This window comes from Cryptotermes secundus, unplaced genomic scaffold (assembly GCF_002891405.2).
Source record: "Cryptotermes secundus unplaced genomic scaffold, Csec_1.0 scaffold885, whole genome shotgun sequence".
Lineage (NCBI taxonomy): Eukaryota > Metazoa > Arthropoda > Insecta > Blattodea > Kalotermitidae > Cryptotermes > Cryptotermes secundus.
The window spans coordinates 294,891-310,993 of record NW_019731235.1 but is presented as its reverse complement, the minus strand read 5'-3'; the positions used below and the strand labels follow the sequence as shown (position 1 = coordinate 310,993).

General features: G+C 39.2%; 1 protein-coding gene across 1 annotated transcript; it reads left to right on the top strand.

Moving 5' to 3' along the window:
- The first annotated feature begins 5,784 nt into the window (after positions 1 to 5,784).
- On the top strand, positions 5,785 to 13,886 carry LOC111866619 (mitochondrial inner membrane protease ATP23 homolog). The gene is made up of 5 exons (XM_023855750.2): positions 5,785 to 6,427; positions 11,018 to 11,063; positions 11,508 to 11,589; positions 11,724 to 11,948; positions 13,573 to 13,886. The coding sequence occupies exons 1-5, from the start codon at positions 6,142 to 6,144 to the stop codon at positions 13,765 to 13,767; spliced, it is 834 nt and encodes a 277-aa protein (XP_023711518.1). The 5' UTR covers positions 5,785 to 6,141; the 3' UTR covers positions 13,768 to 13,886.
- The last annotated feature ends 2,217 nt before the right edge of the window (positions 13,887 to 16,103 follow it).

Below are 16,103 nucleotides of genomic sequence, written 5' to 3'. Positions count from 1 at the left end.
CACGCTGTGTCTTTGAGCATATAACTTCTCCAAATCCCATCTAGGTCTGTGCTTTTGGAATCTTGTAATTTTCTTCAACCTGGTTTGAAACCTGGCAACCAGTAAGTTGTGGTCAGAGTCAATATCTGCCCCAGGCAGCGTCTTCACATCCTTCACACTGTTTCTGAATCGATGTTTCACAAGGATATAGTCCAGTTAATGCCGCCTCCAATCCCCAGGTGCCTTCCATGTGTAAAGTCTTCTCTTTGGCTTCTTGAACCAAGTGTTGGTAACAATCAGTCCATTTCTTTCACAAAAGTCAATAAGCATTTGACTCCTGTGATTGTCTTCCTAGTCCATGTGATCCAACAATATTCTGGTATGATTCATCTCCAACAGTGCTATTCCAGTCTCCTAATATGATGCTGTTTGTGTCACCTCTTCCATCTTCCTGAAGAATATCTTCAATTGTGTTATACACTTTTTCCACTTCATCATTTTCATACTCTGATGTTGGCATGTACACTTGCATAATCAGTGTATCTACCGGTTCCGCCTTTAACTTCAGAGCAATAATTCTGTCATTACAAACTGTAGCCGTACCACTGACACCACCAGCTTTATGTGTAATCAAGATTTCTTTTTATAGTAATTAAGCATAGGATGTAGTAAGGAACATTCAAGGGTGACAGCCCGATTCTTGGTTTCAAAAATAGGGCCTGCTTCACTGCTACAAAACCAGGCAGGAAGCACCCTGCAGTTTTCCTGGAAATTCAGTTCAAAGGTTGACTGGCAGGATCCTTTGGTAAAGTTACACTTGACATGTTTTGAACCCTGTAAGTCAAAAGTAGGAAGGCCAGCAACCCACGCTACTGGTATAATTTTTCAAACAGCTGTCAAAAACGACATTAGGACTTTAAGGTCCAAAGTCCCAAATTAAAGCTAGGTGATTGGAGCAGTGAGAATTATGGTTAACTCCCCAAATTCGAATTGTTCTGATCAGCTGTAATTAGTGTAGTAACTTGGAGACGGAGCTGAAGCTGTGAAGATTTCTTGCTTCAAAGCAGAGTCAGTCTGCTAAAGGAGTCTCTGAACGACTCTCCAAGTGTACAGTCGAAAAATTAGCGTCACTGGCAGTTGGGTTTAAAAGTCAAAGTTAAAACAGAATTATGTTTAAGTGTGTTACGGGAACAACCTCAGAATAACTCTGCAAAATTTAATGTGAATCTTACTTTGGCTTAAAAGTTGTTTATGTGAAAGTGTAATTACTCCTATGTGTTGTGCTAAAAGAAGCAGTCGCTAAATAACTAGCCAGGGATCCGGTCGCAAAACTTTGAGGGATTCCAAGTTGGTTTAAGGGATTAAGGACAAGTGCTGTTACATGTATATCAAGATCTGCTCATAAAATAGTCTGTGGTAGTGCCTAGCTATAAACACTCTTATCTTTCCCGCTGACGAGAGGCCGGTATGCACCCTGAGACAGAATCTCATCGCTCTAGTGCGAATGCGGTACCCATCACCTGTAGTTTCCGGTTCATCCCCCCTTTTTCCTGAAAAGTAAGCCTGTATAGTATGCTTACTGGCGCCCAGCATTCAGGTAACCCATACCTCGCAAACAATTATCCACAACCACAAGAAAAAGGTGACAGAACTGGATAAGAAGGACACAGCAGCAACCTGCAAACTCGGGAGTACCAACAGGTGAGAGGGAACGGCTAGAGGAGCAGCTGCAACAAGCAACCAAGGGACCAAAAGGATGGTAAGAGAAGGAAGGTGGCACCAACATAAGGGCTGGACGGTTACAAAACAATCTTCTTAACAACACTCCTCACTACACTTTTATGCACCACTATTGCCACACCTCTTTCAGCCCGTTCACCTCCAGAATAATACACTGTATAATCACCACTTCTTATTTCACCTTGTCGTTTCCACTGCACTTTGCTGACACCTAAAACAGACACCTCATTCTTCTGCATTTCCGTTTTCAAATTCTCCAATTTTCCTGCTTGTTCAAGGTCCTTACATTCCATGTTCCAATCTTGTAGCCGTGATGTTCCTTCTGATCTTCACACTTTTTCTTGTCGTAACACCTGCATGACATTTCCTCTAGAAACACTCCCCACCGGAGATCCGATTGTAGGAGTAGTTTACCTCGTGATTGTTTTGTCTCCAGAGGAAACATCTCGTATACATGGTATCTCTGTTTATGGAAAGACTCTATCCAGGAAAAGTGATAATGTGGTAGTTTTTCCATTTGCTTTCCACATCGCAGTACAACAGCCGTTCAAACCACTTTGGTCATGCCTGTTGCTATACGAGAACCATCTCGAGCATCATTTGCTCTGTGCTTCAAGTCGCTGCTGATGACACTGCTTCTGGCATAAGTTTTTTGTTTTTGATGTCTCTTCGTCTGATGCCTACCCTTTGACCTGTCCAGCCAGGGAGGCCCTGCCAGTAGCTACGCTACCACTGGTATAGCTCTCAGGGTCCTTGGCATACTCAAACCCCCTCAGCAGGATAAGGTGGAGACACCAACGAGGGGGAGATTTGATGTACTATGTATAATTATAATGTTTTATTAGAATCTTCATCTATACTATGGATGAATCTCTATTGCCCTGTTTTATGGTTTGCCATCACTGATCAGCAGGGCTGGAAAATCCGTAGGGACTTGGATGAGTTAAAATTTCATGTTGGTACTGTACTGCAGTAACAAGGGGGGGGGGGCTAAGGAAACGGCTAAATTACTTCCTCGATCGTTGCTTCATTGGCTAGGGGCACACAGTTCACAGGGCTTGTCAGGGGGGCACAGGTGCGAAATGCGGTACGAGAGAAAATCACATTAACAAAACTCCACATTCTCACCCTATACTACCCTATATTGGTTATAAACAAACAATATACAGCTATATACATTATACAGAGCCGACTGTTGTCGGATTACATATTACACTTTCCTAGGCGATTCTCTGGCCCTCATCTTTGCCTTCCTTTCACCCAGTTGCGGGTTGCTAGTCTCCTCTTTCTCCTCTGCTACTCATCATGTATCTCTACTACACCTCACTCATCGCATATATATATACATATATCTTTACACATCCCTGCATCTAGACACACCCCCTGCAGTCTCTATGTTACACATGTCTACCTCTGCATCCCTCTGATGAGTCACTCTTACGCCCTGTTCACTTGTCATAACGTTTCTAACTCGTGTCCCACTAGAGAAGTTACACTTTAATAATATCACAATTAAATAGCATGGCGATAAGAGTAGTTCCACTTACTTTGCGTTGAGACTGTAGACGGATGGCGTTGTTCGGCATCCAGTCGATGCCTCTTCCAGCATAGCCTCTGGCTAAAACTGCCCAGAATTACTGTTGAATAGTTCCCTTAATAATTCACTCCCCGGGTTATATACCTTTATTCTTGCTAACTCGTTACTTTCCCGGAGGGTGCAAGTCCGCCTACAATGATGTTATGTCCCAAGTGGCTAGCTCTCGTTGGCTGGGATCCTTAGTGGTGGACATGTCCCCTTGTGGCTAGTCCATTTGGCTAAGCGCTTTTACCTGCAAACGTTCCCCCATCCTCAAGTGTAGATTCTGTAGAGCCAGCATTTTGATATACCTTTAACGTCATTATGCTGACATGGCATCGATGCGTCTCGGGCTAATATCCATCTAATTCCATACATAGAAATTCCTTGAAGTTTCTTAACCCTTCTCTACATTCTCTTTCATATATCTTACAGCATTTCCCAAATACTTATTCTATTCTAGCCAACATTTTCCCCTAAAATAAAAAATTAAATACACTTTTAACATGTTCCCGGGAGTCGGCCTTCAGGGCACAACAGGTACCTAAAATCTTAATTGCATTGCTTTTTCCTGAAAGTTAACATACTGCTGTGGACCAAGTGCACTAACCAGTATTGTGCTCATATGTGTATATTTTTTGTGGTCTGTTCAACACATGAAGATGTCCCTATACAGGATGCACTGAGAGATACATACAAAATGAGAAGAGGCTACAGAAACTGAAATCTTTTAGACTCCTCATTATAAGTCACTTCATCAAATGTATCTTGTAGGTATTCAGGCAGCTGTCTCATCAGAAAAACAATCTCTCAGTCAGCATTGTGCATCAATAAAGGTGGGACATATATCTAGCATTTCTGTGAAAGATTATTTTTAAGAAATGCAGTTGTATGGCCTTGGTGAAAGAACTCACAAAACATTTTCAGTTGACAATAGCTGTATGAAGGAGTTATGCTGTGTCATATTGGAATGATTTCTGCAAATGGAGATGATTTGTCACTTGCTACTTCAGTGTCTGGTGAAGACTTGAAAACCAGCAAGTAAAACACATAATGTGATGGAAAAAGCGTTTTTAAATAATCAGACTCTATAATCAGTCAATATAATATTTGCCTAGAAAGCAGAATATGGATATGATTCTCCCAGATTCAAAACGTGAGTTTCTTTTGAAGAGTTTGGAAAATATATGAAACAGCATGAGTCAAAGATGTTAAAACTTAATTTTTCATGAGAGATTTATGTATATTAAAATAATGAAAATCCATTACATTTTACCTGGACCCAAAACCAACTTCGGCTGATTCCTGATAGGAAGCGCAGAGCCAGAAGGTTTACTGCTCCTTTTAGAACAGCCTCTCCCCACACAGGATTCTTTTCTATGGCAGTTTAATCCAGTCCACATCATCACAAGTTGTTTCTTCAAGATCTACTTGATTATTATACTCATATGGATACCTAGGCCTCCCAAGTGATCTCTGCCCTTTGGGTAAAGATAAAAGGTGCAGTTATGCCTGTGCTAAATTAATTTAGCGCCATGTCATGATGACATAAGTATGTTGTCAGCTTCACACCCTGGTCGCTTTACCTTTGGGGAAAGAGCACCCGGTAAACATTGCGTAGGAGGCTGGTTGTGTCCCAGAGCCAGTCTGGATGCTGTGGAGCACAGAAAAGTCCCTTGCATGTGTGGAAATTGAACCCCAGCCATCCAGTCTATTACTATACTGACTAAGCTATTTTTGGTTGTGTAGTGAAATATTATGTATATCAAAGAGAGTATCTTTTCACCTTTGTTTGAGATGACCTCTATTATTCTTCAATTTGTTAATGTTGTGTATTGTTCTGCTTGATTAACACACATTATAATGACAACCTGCTCCTCTGTTTATGGCCGTGCTTTGGTTACTTTCATTTTTAATTTTTGATGCTGATTAGGCAATGTAAACTTACATCAGTAATATACAGCCTTTGAACAGAGATAAACAGGCAGGGAGTAATGATAGTAATTCTTATATGAAAATGTATTTACATATGGCACCCAATGGGAGTACAATTGTTTATTTCTATGAATACATTTATAAAGGATATATTTTAATATTTCGACGATTATGATATAGAGAGTACTCTTTATTAGTTGAAAGTATGTCCTGAACTGATTCTAGTGGGCACATGTATTGCGTGTGAAGCAGTTTGGAAATATCCATGTTATTGGCGTGATATGAGTGAAGTGATATTAAACTCAGTGTCAAAAAAAACAATGGAGTAAGAACCTGTGTAATAGAAGAAATCAGCTTGAAGAGTTATGTATTGCTACAGCGAACTAGCGGTTCAAGGGGGGTGGGAGCACTACGCATAGGCCGGTGCTATGATAGCATGCCTTTTTACTGATCGCGCTTTCGGAACTGGCAGCGGCCAATATGTAACAATATACTCGTATCTGCGTAGAGATGGCAGAAGTAATGCTATGGTGATGTCACGGCGGCCATAATGCCCGCCAATAGCATTGGTTTGGAATCGGGCTAATTGCTTGTGTGTTTGGTAAATTATTGAGATGTTGTCGTTGGCGTCGTTGGAGTGTGTGGTTTAAAATGTAATAAGTGGTTGCCTTCCAGGTTGACGTATTGTACGATCTTTCAGTGTTGTACAAAAGCTACTATAGCGTAATATCCGGATCATCCGGATAGTCTGTTGTAATCACTGCACTATCGGCACATTCTGATTGTTTTTATGTACTTAAGGGGAGGTTATTTTTTCATTTTTATATTTAATTACGTTTATTCAAAAGCCCACGCAGCGACGTTTTTCGTGAAATAAAAGCTGGGTTTATGGAAGTCTGCCTTTGAGAAGTATGAGCTTGGGAATTATGGTGTACTCGGCACGGTGCTCAGGAGTCCCAGAAGCAAAACCTGTGAACGAGAAGCCCTTGAAAGCGAAAGGTGAATCACCGCCACTTAAGTCAGAACATGAAAAGAATGAGATATCAGATCCAGTTGACTGGGGCTATGACTTGTATCCAGAAAGACGCGGGGAAAAGTACAAACCAAGCTGGACGAAAATGATTTTTCATGGTGAAGGAAGAGAAAATTTGGACAAATTAAGATGTGAAGAAAATGTCTACAATTGTGTGAAAAATAGTACGTAATTATGTTGGTGTAGATGGGCTACCTATGTTTATGGTATATTGGCAGTTCAAATTGGCTTCAGATTGCAAGTGGTGATGTCTCATTTGCAAACATTGCACAAGAACGACTTAGGCTCACGGAGGTAGAATACAGGAAATATAGTTTGCGTTTGAATCACTGGAATTATATGTTAATAAGGTTGAATTTGCCATTTTGATGCAAAAATAGAACTTCTTTTTTAATGTTCAGTGTCTTCTGAAACCAGGTGTGACATTGAAAATAATTACCAGAACATATTCAAAGTAAAAGAACTCAGCATTCATAAGAATAAAGAATGTACCAATATGGGTAGCCAAACTGCATCGTAGTGTGAATTATGTTACGATACTGAGCTCCACCAAAAAACTTCCCACACTTCTTGGTTATAATCAATAGATGATGTAGAATTTATTTTGTACATGTAGACAAAGGATAAGATTGTTTTTTTTTTCTGCTCAGTGTTTTATTTGCAGTGTGAAGTAATATGTGCTATCCATAGTCAGTTGCACAGTGTAATTCTTCAACTTCAATAGCAATGGGAGACATGCAGTAAATAAAAAAAATGAAATGTTTCCATTCTTTGTGTCGACACAATGGGCGACCTTCATTTACTATTATTTGGGTGAATTCTCCATGTGCACATCAACCCTATTCAACATTTGCATGTCACCCTACCACAGGATGGTGCAATGCCCCCAAAATGGTCATCTCCCAACAAAACACTGTGGAAACCAAAGACTGATAACACTATTAATTTGTGATGCAGTACTTCTGTTATTATACATGAAAATTTTTTATGTGGTGTTAAACATATATTGTATGGTAATATGTAATAAGGTGCAGAGGTAAGTACAAAAGTTACTTCTTGTTGGTATTTGTTCTTAAGTGATTACACTGCACTGAATGTGAAGTGTCAGACTCTTCTACATGTTGGTTTGGTACAATTTTGTTAGGGTTTTTTTGTTAATTACCAGAATTCAGAATTGTGAAGTATTTGTGATGACCATTGATTGTGCCTCTGTGGATATAGTCTTTCAGAACTATGAATGAGTAAATTTTAACAAGTCACATGTTTTCTGTCACAGCACAACACTTCTCAGTACTACCATTCACATATCAACTGTGCATAGTGAGTTAATTGATCTTGATTGCTACATATCCCTTTTGTTACTTAAGCTCAAAACTTCATAAAGTCTGTTACATGATAAAATCCCTCATGGATGTAACAAGCCGACAGGTTATAAGGAGTATTTACTTTGCTCACTTCCATGCTTATTTGAAGTATGGTTTAATTTTCTTGGGTAGTGACCCAAAAAGTAAAATTATATTTAAATTGCAGAAACGAATTGTTAGAATAATTAGCAGTGTGAGTAGATTAGCATCATGTACACAACTTTCTAAGGATTTAAACTTACTCCCACTACCTTGTGTGTATATATTTGGAATAGTATGCCATGTTAAACTACATTTAGAAAAGTTAGAACAAAATAACGTAGTTTATAATCACAATACATGCCAGAAGTTAAATTTCAATGCTCAATTATGCAGAACAAATGCCTATAAGGAAGGAGTACTGAACATGGGAATAAAATTATACAATAAAATACCAAATAAAATTAGGGAGATAGAAAAAATGAAACAGTTTAAAAAAGTAATGAGGTCATATTTGGTACAACATACGTTTTATTCTGTAGAGGAATATATGTTAAATTAAAGACGGTATGTTTGTGAAAGGGGGGTATTTATTTTGAATTACAGAAATTGAACTGGTGTATGTTTAATGTGTATGGAACGTTTTCCTATGACAGTGATTTGACGAAGAAAGAAGAATGGATTAATTGATGTGAAATGGATTGAATTGGTTACTCTTTTGGGGAAATTATGTTGTCTTAAATTTTTAATATTGTTTTATATGGTATGTCGAACATGTACACAATTTGTGTATGTAGTTAAATATTATAAGTATTGTTGACTTTTATACAAATAATTGGACTTGTTCTATATTTGGACGTTGTACTGCAAAATGTGGATTTCTGGAACCAATAAAAATATGAATATGAATATGTTTAGCTCATTAAAGAGCCATCATTATGTAGTACACAATAATAAACTACTGAATTGCGTTCTGTATTGATACATATATTACATCATTACACCTATTAATGTATCTGATTATGTACATAGTCAATATATTCAATGTTGTGATAGAATCATTACTATTTCCTTAAACTTATGAAAATCCAATAAAATTCTGTACTAGATGCTTACAAATATTTTTAAAATGGTATAAAATATAACCATTAGTTAATAAAGTTTAAAAATATAGAATTATAAAATACAAATTATTATTATTATGTAGCTGAGCCCTTCTGAGGAGCTGCCAAATCTGCAGCTACTCAAGAATTTCCCAACATTTTATGGAACCCAAAGGTTCATTACCATTTTCAGAAGAGCCCTCCACTGGTCCCTATCCTGAGCCATACCATCCCATCCTATCTCTCTAAGATCCTTATAAAATACACTTAGATGTTTTTTTATCATATACAGCTCTTTCGTTTTCCCCATACTGCCAACAAGAGAAATGAGACGCTGTGAAATTTCAAGTGGGAAGTCCTCAAGCATCCTCTGTATAGCCCCAACCTTGTTCCAAATGACTTCCATTTGTTAAGCCCTCTTAAATCATCTTTCAGCTGAACATTTTCCTGACGATGAAGCTGTAGTAAGGGAAGTCACCGCCTGGTTCCGACAGCAGCCCAAAGAACTTTATGCTGCTGGTTTTCAGGGGCTTGCGAAACGATGGGACAAGTGCCTCAATGTACAGGGAGATTATGTTGAGTAATAAAAGCATTTTTCAAATCAGTACTCTTATTTGTTTAAGTTCTATATTCATTTGTAACTTACGTATTGACTTACCTACGTATATCAAGTAGTAACTTATGAACATTGTTTTGGTTCTAATTTACTTTCTATTTCTTTTTGACTTCCTCTTTGAGGTGATCGCATTGTTGGAACTGATGTTTCGTTTTCAACCTTTTATTTTATGGGGTTTTCTGTGGTCTGATGTTTGGCTTGGTTAAATGTCAGATTACATTTTACAGATATTTATAAGCGTCTAGTAAATAATTGTATTAGATTTTAATAAGTTTAAGGCAGTAGTAATGATTGTATAACAATGTTGAATATATTGAATAGTTGCATAGCCAGATACATTAATAATTGTAACGATGTAATACATGTATCATCAGTATAGAACACAGTTCAGTTGTTTAAGATATTGCTGTTAGTGTGTACTACATGATGCTTGCTGTTTAATGAGCTGAAACATGTAGCATTCAAAATCAATAAACTCACTATGCACAGCTGATATGTGAATGGTAGCACAGAGAAGTGTTGCGCTGTTACAGAAAATATTTGAGTTGTTATATATTAGCACAACAGGATGCATTTGTTGAAGAGTAGCTTTTATTATGAAGTATACAGTTGATTATAATATACATTATAAAGTTGAAATTATTTTAATGGGAAAGATAACATTAACAGTAGAGAAGAGTTGTCATATTTATTGGCTTATTCATGTACCTTCATGTATTATGTGGGAGTAAGGAAATTATTTTATTATCACACTACAGAATCATAAACACTGAAGGGAGAGTAAGCATTCGTGTGCATTCTTGTTGACTTTTGGATACCATTATTATGTTCCATATGTGGTTGTACTTGTAGCAAACAGTGCTGAATTTTGTGTTTCTGACATCCCTTGAAAATGCAAATGCAAACAACACTTGCAGCTAAGAAGGGAACACACATCACAAGACACGGTTTACACATAATATAAGAAAAACGACCCCCATAGTGGAAGAACCACACGCAAGTTTTAATTATGACACATAAGCTGAATAATCTTAACAAGTTTTAGTGGGTGTAAATTTATTATAGTTGACAAATACGCACTTTTTAAATAATTTTGTAAAGGCAAGCAATGAAATAGATTAGCATAATTAGGGCACCTGATGATGGCACTATGTTGCCGAAACATATCGTGAAGTAACAGGTGAAACTGAGTGCACTACAAGACGGCAACTATATACATATCATGGATGAAAATCAGTGCAACAGGACGCTAAAATACGTCTTTATTACTGTTTGATTACTGAGACAATCTGTGGTGATCTTTAATCAGACATGTAAAGAAACTTTGGGTATGTTTTTTGTTTTAAGGAAGGTTTGTTCATGCAGGGGCGCAGATTAGCTTCATATTCTGTATTCTCCATCATCAGATGTGAATTTAAAATAAAACGGTTTGAATGACTAAATAAATTTTTGCTGTCTAAAAACAACATGAAACTAGGTCAAAATGTGAATGTGTACAAAAATTTGAAAGTGTGACCAGTTGATTCATTATGCTATTTTTCCTGACTCGGGCCCTAGTAATCTTCTGTATGGGACTGTTATTGTTTTCAAAATGAGGAGGTGACCTTACTGGGAATGCACCTGTTTCATTAATAAATAATGGTGAATGCTCATTGACTTTTAGACCTTTCAGGTTTATTCTTCTGTTTTTAGGTCCTCTTGTGAAATTAATGCTTGGTGCTCTAAAGAGTTCAGGATGGTAAGTTTTAAAGTGTATTACTTATCAGTAATATCAGAAAGTAATAATGCTTTTCTTTTATACATAGCTTTGTAGATATCTCTTAAATTCAGAGAAATATTACTATATTATTTCATCTTTAGCCATGGATAATTATAATGTATAAAATACTTATGTGCAGTCACAAATCCACATGGCTGCTGGAGCTAGCACAGCAAGATGTGAGCTGAATGTGAAACACACTTCATTGAATTTTCAGTAGCACTGATTGTCATAGTTGAATGATAGAACTCCTGCTCCATATACAGGAGGCTTCACATTCAATCCTCAGACTGAAGAGTAGCTATTATGAGAGATTTTATGTGGTTTTTCCCAGTCTGTTCTGCCAGTCACAGTGAAAGCGTATGTTTGTGTTATCTATAATTTGCCATTTGAACTTTATAATCTCACATGCTTACTTTACAGTGCAGTTGATCTGAGGCGACATATTGCCTGCGAAGTATGCGACCCTTCTGTTAGTGGAGGCTATGATCCATTACTTAATCAGGTAGCGATTTTTGAAGTACATTTATATATTCTGTGTTCTCGTAATTTCATTTATATTAAACCCATTTCAGTGTTCCTCAGTGGATATAAGGCTACATGTTGTCATCACTGTCATTGTTATAATTGTTTTGCCAGGTGGTGGTGTGTCAGAATGTGGCCAGAAACAAGGGAGTTGTTCAAGGTGTTCTAACACATGAGATGATTCATATGTTTGATTATTGTCGTAATACTCTTGATTTCAAGAATGTTGATCACTTAGCGTGTACAGAAATACGAGCTGCAAACCTCACTCATTGTAGTTTTCTGAGTGCCTGGCATCAGGGAGATGCATCACCATTCAGAATACAGCAACAGCATCAGGTATGATAGCAAAAATTGTGCCCAGTAATTTTTCCAATCTAGTCCACAGCACCCAATCCTCTTTCTCTAAGATCCATTTTAATAGTATCCTTTGACTTACTTCTTCCTATTTATCTTGTTCCTGTCTTTTCCACCAAATACCGCTATGTACAGTACATACATGTAGTTAACTAACAAACTTTTGTGACACACAAATTGTGAAAGCCTGTTTTGTGCGAATTTTGTCTCTTCACACGCTGGTAACTACATTTTATGCCATGTATAGGTGCCCGTATTTGGATAGTATGGTCTCTTTAACTTATGCTCCTTGTACTGTATTCTGTGTGAGTGTTCCTCACTACTGTTATATTGTTGTGTGATTACATTTGTTGTGATTTGATTGAGAATGTGATCCTAATTGAAATGAGTTGACCTAATGGTGAAACAAAATCTTAGGTTCATTAGAAGGAAAGAAAATAGTAAATAAGCTGATTTTGCATTATGGTGTTAAATGTTTGATATGTGTTAGTTTCCATGCCCTAACACGTGATCTCATGAAAAGTTACACTTACTGCCAGAATAGATATTATTTCAGTGAGTTCTCTCTTGAAAAGCTGTTTAAAAGCGTCCACATTTTCACTTGTGTTTTTGTGCTTCTTGAGAGCCGACAAATTCCTGGAACTTTAGGATCAGACCTCATATGTCAAGCGGCTGATTTGTAATGCTGTAGGGTCAGGAACAACCAAGAATAGATTTTCTTGTAATTCCCTATATGAAAACAACACTGCACACCATACATATGACAGAGTAAGCCTATTAGAATTGGTTGAATTTATGACCCATGTACAAAATTGTAGACAGTTTCTGTTCTGATATCTAGTGGTCCTAATTCATGTAGTTGCAGAATCATCAAGGGAACTGGAAAGGCTGTCAGCGTAAAGAGGTGTAATGAATTACGTGTTAGAGCCCCCCCCCCAAGATATGCCCTGTGTACTGTGTGAATTCAGAAATAAAACTAGCCGTGCATGAAAAAGAAAGTTCATAGCTTCTGCTTTTTTGTGTCAAAATTCTTCTTGCCCCCATTATTCAGTAGCAGACAAAACAAAAAAAGCAGTGCCTAGTGGTTAACAATGTTTGCAAAGAAGATAAAGATGGTAGAAATAATTTGACTGCAAGAGATTACCTAGGTGTTACCATTCCATTATACATATAATGTACAATGGACAGTGATTCATATTACATGAAATCATTGGACTCATATCAGTCAACATCTGTATACCTTCTGATTGGTAAACTGGAAGAAGAGCCATCTACATTTGGTAATACATACTCTGCTTCTGAATTAGTTGGTTTCTTTGATCTTTTATATTTCAGTCATAACTAGGTATACCACTTGCTTTAAGGTTAAATAATGCATCATTTCTCCCACAGAGTTTATTTCTGGGGACTGTTTGGTACTCAGAATAAACAACAGTTGTTACCCTTAACATCATTAACAATCTGATCTTTCTAATGTGGATGTGATGTGTTTTCTTTAAGGTAAGGATCAATTTTAAAATATTTAAACAGCATTGCCCTGGAATGGGTTACATTAATAGTATTTACTTTTGAAAGATGTCCTTTTTATGTAAATTTGTCATTACAGGAGTGTGTGAAAACGAAGGCTCTTCAATCAATACTAACTGTTCGCAGTGTGACAGAAGAGGTGGCTCGAGCTGCTGTGGATCGTGTGTTTAGCAGGTGTTACGCTGATTTAGAGCCTATTGGACGTCGCATCCGCAGGAATTCACCGGACATGCATAAAGCATACCTAGAGGCTCCTTTGTATGGTTATGACTAGTGTTAAGTAGAAAGGCATGATGTTATTTAGGTTGGTATAGAGAATATTAGGTTCCCTTTGTGGTGCTCAACTGTATGCTAGTTGTATGAATTATAACATGTAAATATTGTAACGTGTTTCGTTACTGAATACGCCGTAGAGATGGTTAATTGGTTTATTTAACAATCTACAAATAACGGCTACAATTAATTATCACAACGTTACGGGTTTCCTCAGTTTACAAACCCTACAACAAAATCTCTTAACACTGTCTTCAAGAGTCTTCAAGTATTAATAACGCGAGAGCTATACAAGTCTCCCTGAATTACACACTCCGAGTATAACTGTACTACAGCACTCACTGTGTCTGGAAAGCACACGAAAAGTCTTGCGCTCGCTGACTTCTTAAGTATCGCACACTCACAGGCTGCTATGTTTTAACTCGGCGACTGTTACATTATAACTGACTGTGAATAGCCTTCACTGCTCCTTATGTAGCTTCGATCGGACAGTCGTCGTCTGGTCCTTGTTGCTAGCCACGCTGTCCGGAGTTGTTGACGGCTGCCTAGTAACTGCGATATCCCTTGGTGACGTCACCGCGTTGACTTGCGTTGCCTAGCGACCAGGATGCTAGGACTCGGCTAACATCGGCTCGCTTCGGCTTCGCTCGGCGCATCACGGCTGGCGGTGGGGGGGAGGGGCGTCATTCAGAGTTCAACATGTCACACTCCTCCCTCCTTAAGGCTGTTCGTCTCGAATAGCCTAACGGTGCACCCCCGTTCTTTTTCTGTCCCGTAGCTGTGCTTGCGGTGTCTCCTGTTGTTTCGGCTACTCTTCTTGCAGCGACTATTCTTCGTCCGGTACATCCGCTCCCCTCTTAAGACAAAGCTCGTCTCGAGCGGTTTCCTTTCAGCTCGCCAGAAGATCACAGTCGTGTCCCATTCATCCATCACTTTCTCCCATGGCACATTCACTTTCTATGGGGAGGCCGGTTCTTCTATTTTACCGGCTCCTCTTCTGTGCCCTGCTCCTTTTTTCGTTTTGGAGGGGGTCGACCCCTCCATAAGGTCCACTTCCTTATCCTCTGTAACCTGTGGGCAGAACCGACTACTTGTGTCGCGAACCTTCCACTGAAGATCACGTTGCCGGTCCTCTCCCTCAGGCGTAGTAGTTCCTCCACGTCCTGTTTCCTTATGCCCTTGCTGCATTTCCGTTGTGGCTGACGCCGCCTCCCGGACGTCTGTCCTGTCACGGTTTCAGTCCTTCCTCTCCCGGCCTCTTGCCCAGCATTGACCCTCGTTGAGCATCTCCTTACTGGATCTCCCTTGCGCCGTGTCGCACCTGCACGACTAGTCACATTGCTGTCGGCAGCCAATTCGTGCCATGGGCCACAATTTCCTTGGGTCGTAGATTTCTTGAAGATATGGCGTTTGCGCCATGCCACTGTTGCGCGGCGGGACACCTTCCTGTGGACGACGGCCAACTTCATCTGGGGTCCACGACTTCCCCGAGTCGGATTCTTCATGTTTCGTCGATGTCGGTCCCTGCGCCTTTTCTTCTTCGGTTCTCCGACCGGCATTACTATGGGGACCTCATCTTCTTGTGCCGTGCCCACTACATCCTGTTTTTCGCTTGGACTTGTCTCCATTGCATCTTGGCAGGCTGTCATCTCTTCCTGCCAGGCATTCAGATTGGTTTTCAACCTCTTCTCTCGCATGGCGGCCGTCCTTTCTTGGATGGCTCTTGTAAACTCACCCGGCTGTCAATTGTGGTAATTCCCTTAATCTCCTTGCCATTGTGTTCTTCCACATATGACCTCTGCTCTTGGACTGAATCCACAGGTGCCGAATTCCCATCCTCTGTAAGCCGTTCCGATTTCTGGAAGTTTTTGCCACACGTTTTCGGTGTATTGTACGTGTTCGTTTTAGGCTGAACTTTCTTGTAATTGGGTATTGGATACGTCAAAATAGGACGACCCCTTGGAATCAGGCCCTGCCTCAAGGCCATGCTGGATCCTGGTTTCAAAGTTTCACTGGTTGTATTATTTGGCTCTTGAAAACTCACCCGGCTGTCAATTGTGGTAATTCCCTTAATCTCCTTGCCATTGTGTTCTTCCACATATGACCTCTGCTCTTGGACTGAATCCACAGGTGCCGAATTCCCATCCTCTGTAAGCCGTTCCGATTTCTGGAAGTTTTTGCCACACGTTTTCGGTGTATTGTACGTGTTCGTTTTAGGCTGAACTTTCTTGTAATTGGGTATTGGATACGTCAAAATAGGACGACCCCTTGGAATCAGGCCCTGCCTCAAGGCCATGCTGGATCCTGGTTTCAAAGTTTCACTGGTTGTATTATTTG

What these genes read in the sequence shown, in the direction of transcription:
- LOC111866619 (XM_023855750.2), top strand. Translation starts at nt 6,142, where the DNA reads ATGAGCTTGGGAATTATGGTGTACTCGGCACGGTGCTCAGGAGTCCCA. An exon ending in GCTCTAAAGAGTTCAGGATG is followed by an intron (nt 11,064 to 11,507) that starts GTAAGTTTTAAA and finishes CTTACTTTACAG; the next exon opens with TGCAGTTGATCTGAGGCGAC. An exon ending in ATGATCCATTACTTAATCAG is followed by an intron (nt 11,590 to 11,723) that starts GTAGCGATTTTT and finishes TTGTTTTGCCAG; the next exon opens with GTGGTGGTGTGTCAGAATGT.